The following is a 13,982-nucleotide window of genomic DNA, read 5'->3' on the forward strand; positions in this document are numbered from 1 at the left end:
CTCCCCCACTCCTTGTGCTCAAGAATGTGTTTGGTCCCTGCAGAGTGGAAAGGTGGCTTGTTGCCATCTTTCCTCACCTGCAGCATACCCATTTGACTAGGAGCAATCCAGACTTTTAAAAAAGAATAGTGTGTGCTATTCTAAACACCCACAGCCTAACTCTGGCAGGTGCAAACAATAGTGGGGAAATGTGGCTATGGATATGCCTTTTTGCAGTAAGGAGCACCACCTAGCACATTAGCCAGCCAAGAAGTTTAATGCTCAAGGGGAAGATGCCTCTTGTATGGGTACATGGAATGTGAGAGAGAGGCTTCCTGCACCATTTCACACCCTCTTTCAATATATCTAGGCAGGAGCAAACACAATAACACTTATGATTATTAAACTGCAAATGAACCACAACCTCTGGGACCTATTCTACACACGCAGGTCCCTCAAATGTCCAAGTGGACCCCAAGATGATTGTGAGTGCCAAACACTCAGTGGGGCCACTGGACAACTGAGGTGCTAAAGGAGCACTCAGGGAACACAAGGCTGTGGCAGAGTAGCTAGATGAATTCTTTGCATCGGTCTTCACTGCAGAGGATGTGAGGGAGAATCTCACACCTGAGCCATTCTTTTTAAGTGACAAATCCAAGGAACTGTCCCAGATTGAGGTATAGAGGACATTTTGGAACAAACCAATAAATAAAACCGTAATAAGTCAGCAGGACCAGATGGTATTCACCCAAGAGTTCTGAAAGAATTGAAATATGAAATTTTGGAACTGCTAACTGTAGTATGTAACCTATTGCTTAAATCAGCCTCTGTACCAGATGACTATTGATAGGTAATGTGATGCTGATTTTTAAAAAAGGCTCCAGAGGCAGTCCTTCTAATTACAGGCTGATAAGTCTAACTTCAGAATCAGGCAAGATGGTTGAAACTATAGTAAAGAACAGAATTATCATATACATACATAAACATGGCATTTGTAAAGGGAAATCATGCCTCACCAATCTATTAGAATTCTTTGAGGGGGTCAACAAGCATGTGGACCTGGGTGATCCAATGGACACAGCATATTTCAACTTTCAGAAAACCTTTGATAAGGTCCCTCACCAAAGACTCTTAAACAAAGTAAGCAGTCATGGGATAAGAGGGAAGGTCCTCTCATGGATCAATAACTGGTTAAAAGATAGGAAACAAAGGGTAGGAATAAATGGTCAGTTTTCAGAGTGGAGAGTGGTAAATAGTAGGGACCCCCAAAGATCTGTACTGGGACCAGTGCTGTTCAACATATTCATAAAATATCTGAAAAAGGGTTAAACAATGAGATGGCAAAGTTGGCAGTTTATACAATATTATGCAAGATAGATAAGTCCAAAGCAGACTACGAAGAGTTACAATGGGATATCACAAAACTGGGTAACAGAGGGTCCTGTGGCACCTTTAAGACTAACAGAAGTATTGGGAGCATAAGCTTTCGTGGGTAAGAACCTCACTTCTTCAGATGCAAGTAATGGAAATCTCCAGAGGCAGGTATAAATCAGTATGGAGATAACGAGTTTAGTTCAATCAGGGAGGGTGAGGTGCTCTGCTAGCAGTTGAGGTGTGAACACCAAGGGAGGAGAAACTGCTTCTGTAGTTGGAAAGCCATTCACAGTCTTTGTTTAATCCTGATCTGATGGTGTCAAATTTGCAAATGAACTGGAGCTCAGCAGTTTCTCTTTGGAGTCTGGTCCTGAAGTTTTTTTACATCTGCTATTGTGTGGCCAGGGAGGTTGAAGTGTTCTCCTACAGGTTTTTGTATATTGCCATTCCTGATATCTGACTTGTGTCCATTTATCCTCTTGCATAGTGACTGTCCAGTTTGGCCAATGTACATAGCAGAGGGGCATTGCTGGCATATGATGGCATATATAACATTGGTGGACGTGCAGGTGAATGAGCCGGTGATGTTGTAACTGATCTGGTTAGGTCCTGTGATGGTGTTGCTGGTGTAGATATGTGGGCAGAATTGGCATTGAGGTTTGTTGCATGGATTGGTTCCTGAGTTAGAGTTGTTATGGTGCGATGCGTGGTTGCTGGTGAGAATATGCTTAAGGTTGGCGGGTTGTCTGTGGGCGAGGACTGGCCTGCCTCCCAAGGTCTGTGAAAGTGAGGGATCATTGTCCAGGATGGGTTGTAGATCACTGATGATGCATTGGAGAGGTTTAAGCTGAGGACTGTAGGTGATGGCCAGTGGAGTTCTGTTGGTTTCTTTTTTGGGCCTGTCTTGTAGCAGGAGGCTTCTGGGTACACGTCTGGCTCTGTTGATTTGTTTCTTTATTTCCTTGTGTGGGTATCGTAGTTTTGAGAATGTTTGGTGAAGATCTTGTAGGTGTTGGTCTCTGTCTGAGGGGTTGGAGCAGATGCGATTGTACCTCAGTGCTTGGCTGTAGACGATGGATCGTGTGTTGTGACCGGGGTGGAAGCTGGAGGCATGAAGGTAGGCATAGCGGTCGGTGGGTTTTCGGTATAGGGTGGTGTTAATGTGGCCATCGCTTATTTGTACAGTGGTGTCTAGGAAGTGGACCTCCTGTGTAGATTGGCCTTGAAATCATGGTGGAATTCTTCCAGGGTCTCCTTCCCATGGGTCCAGATGATGAAGATGTCATCAATGTAGCATAGGTAGAGAAGGGGCATGAGTGGACGAGAGCTGAGGAAGCATTGTTCCAGGTCAGCCATAAAAATGTTGGCATATTGTGGGGCCATGCGGGTGCCCATAGCGGTGCCACTGGTCTGGAGGTATATATTGTCACCAAATTTGAAATAATTGTGCGTGAGGATAAAACCAATGTTATATATGCCATCATATGCCAGCAATACCCCTCTGCTATGTACATTGGCCAAACTGGACAGTCACTATGCAAGAGGATAAATGGATACAAGTCAGATATCAGGAATGGCAATATACAAAAACCTGTAGGAGAACACTTCAACCTCCCTGGCCACACAATAGCAGATGTAAAAAAACTTCAGGACCAGACTCCAAAGAGAAACTGCTGAGCTCCAGTTCATTTGCAAATTTGACACCATCAGATCAGGATTAAACAAAGACTGTGAATGGCTTTCCAACTACAGAAGCAGTTTCTCCTCCCTTGGTGTTCACACCTCAACTGCTAGCAGAGCACCTCACCCTCCCTGATTGAACTAACCTCGTTATCTCCATACTGATTTATACCTGCCTCTGGAGACTTCCATTACTTGCATCTGAAGAAGTGAGTTTCTTACCCACGAAAGCTTATGCTCCCAATACTTTTGTTAGTCTTAAAGGTGCCACAGGACCCTCTGTTGCTTTTTACAGATTCAGACTAACACGGCTACCGCTCTGATACTTGACAAAACTGGGTGACAGGGCAACACAAAGACAGATGAAATACAATGTTGATAAATGCAAAGAAATGAAGAAAGATAGATTTTGGAGTCATCATGGATAGTTCTCTGAAAACATCTGCTCAATGTGCAGTCATAGTAAAAAAAAAAGCAAACAGAATGTTAGGAAGCACTAGGAAAGGAATAAATATTAAGATGGAAAATATCGTAATGCCACTAGATGAATCCATGGTACACCCAGACCTTGAATACTGCATGCAGTTATGTTTGCTCCATCTCAAAAAAAGATAATAGAATTGGAAAAAAAATAGAGAAAGGCAACAAAAATGATTACTGGTATGGAACAGCATCCATATGAGGAAAGATTAAAAAAGGCTGGGATTGGTCTTCTTAGAAAAGAGCTGACTAACGGGGGATATGATAGAGGTCTATAAAATCATGAATGGTGTGAAGAAAGTGAATAAGGAAATGTTATTTACCCCTTTCACCTAACACAAGAACCAGAAGTCACCCAATGAAATTAATAGGCAACAGGTTTAAAACAAACAGAAGGAAGTACTTCTTCACACAACATACAGTCAACCTGTGGAACTCAGTGCCACGGGATGTTCTGAAGGCCAAAACCATAACTGAGTTAAAAAAAATAGATAAGTTCATGGAGGATAGGTCCATCAATGGCTATTAGCCAAGATGGTCAGGGACGCAACCCCATGCTCTGCGTGTCCCCAAATCTCAGATTGCCAGAAACTGGGATTGGATGGCAGGGGATTGATTACTTTATAAACTGCCCTGTTCTGTTCCTTCCCTCTGAAGCATCTGGCACCAGACACAGTTGGAAGACATACTAGGTTATATGGACCACTGGTCTGACCCTCTATGGCAATTCTTATGTTCTTCAAACTTGCTTTGATGTGGAACCATCCAGGATTAGCCTAATTTATCACTCATTTAAATACTAGATCCCTGAAGCCTTCTAATTTCTAGTATGATGTACGTCCTATTCCTTGTGTTCAAGAATCATTTCTCCCCAAAGTGGCTAAGTCTCTTAGTTATTCCCTTTCAAGTAACTTTCAGAAATAAACAAACTCTGAGCCCCATATCTCTGCATTGCTGCTGGGCAACCATGAATCTCTCATTAATCTGGAAACACTACTCTGCACTCTTTGAAAGAAAAAATTATGTAGAAAAATGTGCGTATAATCAGGCAAAAGAAAATGTGAATTTGAACTTTATTATTAATTATTATTGTTATTTTACAGGGAAGTGCAGATGGCTGATATTTCAGCTTATTTGCTTTTCTAAAGACTTGCAGGATGTATATTACTAATCAAATTTAAGTATCTTGTCTGCCAAAAATAAAAAACAGCTGTTTAGTTGATTAAACTCCACCTCTAGATTGGCTGCAGTTAACTCACGTTATCATAATAATCATCACAGCACAGATTTATATTTAGCCATTCAATGCAAATCATATATTTCATACACAAAAATATCTTTCAATGAAAGTGAGATACTATGCAATATCAAAAACCTTTTCATACTTGTTAAACCAAGTGTGCGTGTGTAAATTTCATTTAACTGCTGTCTCTACTAACATATATTGAAAATACCATATCATACTAATAAATGAAGACAAAAATGAAATGTACCATTTCATATTACATTTCAGAGTGTATATTATTTGAATGTTTATTGATTGTAAAATTAAATTACTAGAAAAGAAAACTGATGTTTCCTGAAAATTATACAAAATAACCTATCCACTTTTAAACAAATGAATGTAACATTTGTAGAAATCTTTCTGACTTTTACAGTGAACTCAAATAGTAATTCATCATTTTCAGTCTGCATCTCTATAACTCTCTTACAAAGACATTTAAATAAAACTACAGGAGATTTGCTATATCTATGAAATTTAGAAAATTCACTATTTTAAAATATGAGATTATATAAAACAATTGTCACTTAGTATTATATTAATTTTCCTATATAAATATAGGCTTGAGCTGTATTCAGTGCAGGATCTGGGAGTGGGAGAGGAAAGACATGATGGCTTTCTTCTACCTTTTTGCATGACTTCAACTTGGGTCTCTTACAACGTTCTAGGTGAGTGCCCTAACTACAAAGCTGTAGAGTCTTATTCCCACACTCTATCCACTGCTGTAAAGTTTATAAGGAAAACAGCTGCAACACCACGTCTTCCTCCAGCTGTTTTGGGAATTCTTTGCTTTGTTCTTGTCAAAATACCTGAAAATCTAAATTTTTGGGGTCAAAACAAAACATCTCAGTTTGACATTACTGAAAAAATTTGACTTTTTTGGTTCAGCTCAAACATCTGGCAAACTCGACACTAATCTGCAAAAAGTTTCAGTCAACCTGAAACTGCATTGTTTGATGAATAAACTATTTGTCTGAACATTTTCACTCATCTCTAATTATTTATTATTTGTATCAGAGGGATAAATACCAGGGAGGGAGAGCACCAATGTTGACACAAGAACAAATTGATATAAACTAGCCATCAACAAATTTAGGCTTGAAATTAGACAAAGATTTCTAAATGTCAGAGGAGTAAAGTTCTGGAACAGCCTTCCATGGAGAGCAGAGGGGGCAAAAAACCTACCTGGCTTCAAGACTGAGCATGATAAGTTTAAGCAGGTGATGGTATGATGAAACTGCCTATGACATGTGGCTGATCTGCAACTGCTAACAGCTGGTGATGGGACATTAGATGGAGAAAGCTCTCAGTTACTGCAGAGAATTCTTATAAAGTGAAAATTGTAATGGTGATGCTGTTTGTAGCAAGCTCTGAAAGAGACTGGCACTTCTTTAAAGGGAGCTTCGTTTGCATTAAAGATGGTTAGATTAGAAAAATATAGTCTTACTTTGTTCATTTGTATACTTCTGATTCTTCACTGATGGGGGAATTATATAATGGAGCTCAGCTGAACTTACACTGATAAAGAAAAGGTGGTACAGGAAATGCTGAGTTGTCAGCCAGCTGCAAACTGAAAGGAAGGAAGCTGAGACCCCCAGAGGCTCGTTTGGAACAGAAGAGTGAACAACACAGTAGACCTCTTGCCAGTTGAAAGGGCTGGAGAACCAAATGTCACATGTGAGTGTCAGGAAAGAGTATGGAACATAATAGCCACTGAGAAGGCATAAAGCACATGTGCTCGATGGCTAGAATTATTGGGAGGCTTACCTGACAGTTTAAAAAAAATCACAGGGAAAATGAATGTCTGGTCACAAGAAGTGATGGGGGCCTATCTGCATATAATGAAGTTATGTAACCTTATGTGCCTTTTAGCATTTCTTTTGTTGTTCCCTTTCCCCTAGCCCTCTCACCCCCATCCCTTTTCTTGTGTTTCTTCATATTGAGGCTCTGATTTTGGTTGAGGTCTCTGAGTGCTACTATAGTCCAAACTAATAACAATCATTGTCATCCTGGCTGGAGAAGCCTTACCATGGCGTAAGAAACAATTCATTGTCTAGAGGTCCTCTACCCATAATTCTGCTTAAGAGCAATACAAATTCTAGAAAGTCAGCACAACATGCCTTTTCAGTCTCTCTTAATTTCACCTTCCTGGTTTTCCCACCATACTGATCATTCTCTTCCAGAAACAAATCTGCATGTGCCATATACTTTTTTGTAACCATATTTGCATTCAACTCTGTTATTTTCCCAGATTTCCTTTTTACTGACTAGCAATTACTTCTGCCTAATTAATAAACTGCATAGTCTTCTCTAGTATAAACACCAGTATTGCTCCATGAAATAGCTAGCTATTGGAATACTCTGTTTTATTTTACCTAAATGATAAAATGCATAATCCCCGCCCAATACAGGCACGTGTTACGCCGTGAAAGAGCTAACGGGGATTTTCCAACAGTGGTGTGGCACCAAGTGCTTTCCCAAAGATCAAATTACTCCCCATGCAACTCTTTCTTCCACCAGCATTGGGAGTTGAAATGATAATTTCTAAAATCTGATCTCTCAGCTCAGTAACATAGATTTATACTGACAAGTCAACATGGTAGCTACGACTTAGATACCTCAGGTTTGTCTATACTAGGAAAAGTTTGAAAAATTTCCCACTGTTGCTAACACCAGTTTCTGACTGTCAGCACAAGCTGTCAGGACCATTTTCGGTAGTGTCGAAGATTTGCTTCAAGCAGGGTTAGATAACATAGTGCTTAAAACAGTGTCACCAGCTGGTGGGCTGTCTACACTAGGGATCCCAACATTGACAACAAAGACTCATCTGAATGAGTTTTAATTTTTTTCCCTATTGAAGACAATAACTTTTTCTCTGCTAAGGTTTCAAAACAACATTAATGATTCCAATATGCCATTTACAGTGATGATTCTGGAATAGCTGGCATACTGCATCTGTGAAAGTGAATGAAATGAATTCTGTCCACTGGTATTAAAATAAATATAAGATGATTTCAACATATTGGGTTACTTAGCAGAATTCTGTCACCAATTTTCCTAGGGGTCCTAAAAGCAAGCTTATTAAGCAATATTTAGAAAAGAAAAGAAAGATTTTCTTTCTTACCTGCAGTATCATCATTCATCTCCTCTAGCCCAGTGTTAATTCCAGCATCTATGGAACTCATTATTTTATCAATCTGCAAAAGAGAAAGCAGGAAAAATATCTCAAACTCATCTATTGTATTTTATTACATTTTTTCAAGCAGAGAAACTAGGGCATTATTATTGTTATAAAAAACAATAATACAACCATGAAGATCGCAAAGAAAAATGTAAAGGCCAACTTCTTCACAGTTGAATTTTTATTTTTCCTTTTTATTTTCCTATTCACAAACTCGTATTCACATATAACCGTATCAGTATATTTTCAACTACTTTGTCATACTTTAGATGTATGTAATATAAATAATGAATAAGTTAAGATATATAAATGGTGACAATTTAGCGTAACAAACAGAAGGCTAAGAGGTGAATTGATCACAGTTTATAAGAACAAAAATTTGATAATAGACTCCTCAGTGTAGCAGACAAAGGGATAACAAGATCCAATTCAGACTGGAAATAAGACACAGTTTTTGAGCACTGAGAATAATTAACCATTTGGATCAACTTTCCAAGATGTGTTTTTTTCTAAATGATATGTTTTTGGAATTATTTTGGAGAAATTCTCTGGCTTGTGTTATACAGGAGGTCAGACTAGATGAACCCAATAGCCCCTTTTGCCTTTATAATCTATGAAATGGGAACTTAATTTGTAGGCTGCAATGAAGCACCAAGTTGTTTGATAATGTTTGTAAACCATTAGTGCACTATACAAACAGCAATGCTAATTGTTAGTCCATGACACCCATTATAGGCTATTGGCTCCTCAGCTGTCACCTCTCTTGCGTGGAGACCTGCCTCTCTTTCCCACTTCACTGTGGCTATTCCAGATTGTACAGTTCCTTGCCTACACTGTGATATTCTCAGCAAGCCAGAATGCCTAAAGAGGCCAGCATCTGTGCTTTGTTTTCTCTCTGAAGGCTTATGAACAGTGTAATTGACAGTGGTTATAAATCACCTCATGGACCTGTATAAATAAGCACAGGTATTCTTAAGGTAAAAAGCATTACACAGAAAACATAAAAACAATAAAAAAAATCCCTGGCCCACAATGATATGTAAACTTAATACAGTAAGATCTCCCAAAGATATTGCAGGAAATTGACATATCTGTCACACTAATGGATAGAGATATTGGTTTGGGTTATTAAGCATCACCTTGCTTGTTCATTTAAAATTGTAGGGTAATTTTCTGAATCCTCTGTTTGTTTGTTTGTTTTTCCAAGCCTACTGATGGAAAATATAATTGTGCTGTGGTGTGATATGAGTTGTGAGGCCATATTGCATTCCTTGCAAGATGCCTTTGCACATTTGTTAATTTGTAAGTTTTTACTAGTTTCATAGATTCCAAGGCCAGAGGGACCACTGTGATCCTGTAGTCTGACTTCCTGTATAACACAAGCCAGAGAATTTCTCCAAAATAATTCCAAAAACATATCATTTAGAAAAAAAAATCCAATGTTGATTTAAAAATTGCCAGTGATGGCAATCCTTGGTTAATTGTTCCACTGATTAATTATTCTCACTGTTAAAAAAATACCTTATTACCAGTCTCAGTTTGTCTAGCTTCAGATTCCAGCCACTGGATTGTTTTATAGATTTCTCTGCTAGACTGAAAATCCCATTATTAAATGTGTTCACTATGTTGGTACTTATAGACTGTAACAATCTTCTCTTTGTTAAGCTAAATAGTCTGAGCTCCTTGTGTCTATCACTATAGGGTATGTTCTTTAGTCCTTTAATCATTCTTGTGACTCTTCTCTGAACCCTCTCCAATTTATCAACATCCTTCTTGAATTGTGGGCACCAGAACTGGACATAGTATTCCAGCAGTAAAATACTCTCTACTCCTATGTGAAATTCCCCTATTTATGCATCCAATTATTGCATTAGCTCTTTGGGCCACAGCATTGCACTGGGAGCTCATGTTCAGCTGACTATCCACCATAACCTCAAAATCTTTTTCAGAGACACTGTTTCCCAGAATAGAGTCCCCTATCCTGTAAATATGGCCTACATTCTTTGTTCCTACATGTATATATTCAGCAGTATTAAAGCACACCTTGTTTGCTTGTGCCCAATTTACCAAGCAATCCAGATCACTATGTATAAGTGACCTGTCATCTTTATTATTTACCACTCCCCAATTTTTATGTCATCTGCAAATCTTATCAGTGATGATTTTATATTTTCTTTCAGATCATTGATAAAAATGTTAAAGGGCATAGAGCCACGACCCAGACCCCACTAGAAACACGCCTGCTAAATGACATTTTGAGATCTATCCGTTAGCCAGCTTTTAATCCATTTAATGTGTTCCATTTTAATTTTAAATTGTTGTTGTTTTTAAAACAAAATGTCATGCAGCACCAAGTCAAACCCCTTACAGAAGTATATTACATCAACATTATTACCTATCTCAACCACACTTGTAATCTCATAAAAAAGAGACATCAAGTTAGTTTGACAAGATCTATTTTTAATAAACACATGTTGATTTTGATTAACTATATACCCTCCTTGAATTCTTTATTAATTTAATCCTATATTCTTCCCCCTGTCCCCTTCCAAGAAAGACCATAAAATAAAAGGGGGTCCAAGGGCTGGCATGGTACAATAAGTGAGAAAGCATGAAGATAATAAGTTAAAAGTGTTTGGAAATAGAATAATTTTTTGTTTATTTGTTCATATATTTAATGTTAGGAAAGAAGAGTTCTACTTTTTCCTATGTGATAATACCAGTGACAGGAGAAAAATCAGAGTGATGATATAAAAATCCCAGCATCTGCAATTTTAGAACCTACACAATTTTTGGTAAATGAAGTTTTCATTTTTAAAGGGTCAAATTTTGATCTCAGTAACTTCATGACTTCCCTAAAATGTATACCAGTGACTGAGATTACAATGTGACTCTAAGCATCTTTTCATTGAGAAGATATAGCCTTGACAATTCAAGCCACCTTGTTGGGACCCTATTAAATCAGCTGTAAAAGTGACCTGCAATAAATTTTTAAAAATTGAGTTTTTTTCTGAGACAAAAGGAACGTGTGAAAGTTTTGGGGTTCTTTTCAATTTTTTTTTGTCTTTTTAATATTTTTAAATACCCTGGAGCTTGTCTCCACTGGAGTTAGTTCATGTAGTAGCATTACAGTGCAAACAGTGAGGGTAGATGATAGAGGTGCACTGGTGTAAAAAATGACCTGCACCAGAAAATGGCTTAGCCCAGTTTCAAACCCTTGTATGCAAAAGAAGCAAACAAACAAAACCTGAATGTAGACAAGCTTTAGAATATCTATCTCTGTTGTCCTTGGTTTTACTAGAGAAGCTAATGGGTATCTCTGAGGGTATGCAATGTTAGTTTTTACATTTTAATTGAAAAGAAGTGGTGGCATAACTTTAACTAAAATGTTCTCTCTCTATAATGTTAGTCAGTCATTGACATCAAATAGGTGATAACATTATTTTTAAAAGAATCTTTAAACAGGGACTAAAAGGCCTCCCCCTCTCAACTGCTAAGTTTTCACCCTCTTGAATCTTGTGATATCATCACTTTACTAGTCATTAGAGAAGCTTCCAGGAAAGATAGGACAGAAATTTCTAATTTTGAAAAACAAGTGTAAAAAATAAACCAAACCAAACCCCCAAGCCCCTCCACACCTTTCATGCCTTCTTTATAGGTCATTAATTGGGGGGCGTATGTGTTGGGAGAGATACTACCCTTAAAGAAAGGTGACTGCAGCTACACAACAGTTGCAAAATGTCAAATGTCCCCCTCTCCCAACTCATTCACCACAATAAGATGGGAACTTCAGTGTCTACGGGGACAATTTATATGCTTAACATTTGGCACAGCAGTAAGGAAAAAACTCAATTAGAGTAACGACGTTATAAAAATATTGAAAACTTTAAACCAAATTCTGAAACTACAGAAAAATGTCCTTCAAACATCCCAAATCAAAACAGCCCCAGGAACAGCTCCCCTCCAACACCCCTCATTCCTGTAAGGACTAGGAATATATGAAGTGCTGTGTACAAGGGCGATTGAATGTCAGAGGATGTGTTTATACATCAAGGGCTTGTGAAAACTCAACATGTTTTGTTCCACTTAAAGTGGGATCTACAGATTTTTCATATTTGCCATTTTCTATTGTCCTCTGTGGGCATTCACTGGTGCCCTAAAGAGGCTAATGGAAATAATCAACAAGCATAGAAATAGCAACAAGGAGCAGCAATGTGAAGGTATTTTATCAGGTTTATAAATTCCAGTAGTGAAGAGGTTTAGTAGGATATAATATGTGCTTTCTCCTGAACAACACAGAAAGTTACAGGATTACTTCTGGGTTGATTTAATTTCCTATGGAAACAATAGACTCCACTAAGTGTTTGGCACTGAGAGCAAAAGTGTATTCCATTTTGTCCCAGCTGTCAAACCACTATGTATTACCCCACGATACACATTCTCTGAGGATTTGTTGTTGGGCATATTCACTTCATAATTTCTTCCCCCAGTAACTTTGATAAGAGAATAGTTTCTTCACAATTTTATGCATTTGTTTGTGTGTAAAGTGATCAAAGACTTACTTCTTCCCATTCTGAAGTGAAGGATGGTGTTCTTTCAGAATTTCCTTTAGAATTTTGTTGGCTTGGTGTGGGTTCACTCCAGTTGCTTCTTGCTTTTTTTCCATTAGGTGGATAGGAGATGAGATTAGAGTCAGACTTTGAAACATTTTTGGATAAATGCATTTCAAGCAGCGTCTTTGGCAAAGATCGAATCCTCCCAAGTGTGCACGCTCGCTCCACAAATCCCCCAGTAGTAATAATCCATTGCTCGCCTATTCTTGTTTTTGTGCCAACCAATGTATGATTTTCTAATGGATTAATTTTAGTATGAAATATAGTTCTGTTTACAACTTGTGGTTTTTTTTTCTTAGCTGGAGGATCAGGGTTGTTTTCCTGCTGTAGCTGTCTCTGTTGTACTGTGTTCTTGTTTAAACTGCTTTCCTGTGGATCGCTGCAATGGTTTGCTTTATTATACAGTTGAAGTGGATTTTCAGGTGGATCACATGCAGGTGAAGACCCATGAAGTAGACCAGCAAATTGCTCAGCGGGGTGTCCTTTGGGAAGCTTGTTTTCAGTGAATGTTTCTTGCTGACAAAGATTCTCTGCAAAATAGTAAGGGTTTTTTTGTTTATAATTTTCATCAAATACCTTTTAAAATCATAATGGTCTGAACACAGGAATATTTTTGGTATGCTTTTTGGTACTTAAATATGTATGGAAACAGAAGCTTGATATTTCCTATAATAGCAGTCATGCACTGGTTTATTGTTACTCTGTTAGAAAGTTGTACTTTGTTTTTTTCTTGATAAATTTGATTAATTGGTCTACTTTGGTTGGAAAATAAACATGAGTACCGTGGGAGTGCTGTAAATAACAGCTAGTAGAAAGGGGAATTGTTAAGATACTAATGGTCATTTTAATCTATTAACTTGATGGTTTCTCTAACTTTGCTGTTGAGAAGAAATAGGTACAAACTATACAATCTGTTATAAACTAAATTATTTGGGTACACTTTTATGTGGTAAAATGCATGTGCAACTATGATTGATACAGATATTGTACTGTCAATAATTACTCTTTCTACAGCCTAGTTAATAACTTTGCATCTAAACTAGGATTCATTTTTCTTGACAACAGCAAAAGAACAGTTCTGGCTTTTGTTTTTATTTCTTGCAAATTTGCAAGCAGAGTTTCAAAGTAACAGCAGCGATTGTAAAAAAAAAGAATAGGAAATCAAATACATTTTATTGTCTCCAAAATATCCCATGTCTCTTCTCTTAACAATAAGCTTTCTGTATGATTTAGTACCAAACATACTTTTTTTAGCAACCACTAGGAATGTATTTGCCCTTGTAAACCTGTATCTACACAGGCCAAGAGAAAGGATTGAGGGCTTCTTCACACACAAAAGTTGTACTGCTTTCACTATACTGGTAAAGTTAAAGCAGTACCACCCCCTTAGTAT

General features: G+C 37.9%; 1 protein-coding gene across 1 annotated transcript in view; it reads right to left on the reverse strand.

The window, feature by feature from the left end:
• The window catches only part of ANKS1B (ankyrin repeat and sterile alpha motif domain containing 1B), a 757,754-nt gene that overhangs the window by 324,300 nt on the left and 419,472 nt on the right, over positions 1 to 13,982 (reverse strand). The window contains exons 13-14 of the mRNA XM_034778452.1: positions 12,539 to 13,119; positions 7,920 to 7,992 (exon numbers count right to left, since the gene is read on the reverse strand). Of these exons, the coding sequence (XP_034634343.1) occupies positions 7,920 to 7,992; positions 12,539 to 13,119 (654 nt within the window). The remainder of the gene's footprint in view (positions 1 to 7,919; positions 7,993 to 12,538; positions 13,120 to 13,982) is intronic.

Source organism: Trachemys scripta, chromosome 1, assembly GCF_013100865.1.
Source record: "Trachemys scripta elegans isolate TJP31775 chromosome 1, CAS_Tse_1.0, whole genome shotgun sequence".
NCBI lineage: Eukaryota > Metazoa > Chordata > Testudines > Emydidae > Trachemys > Trachemys scripta.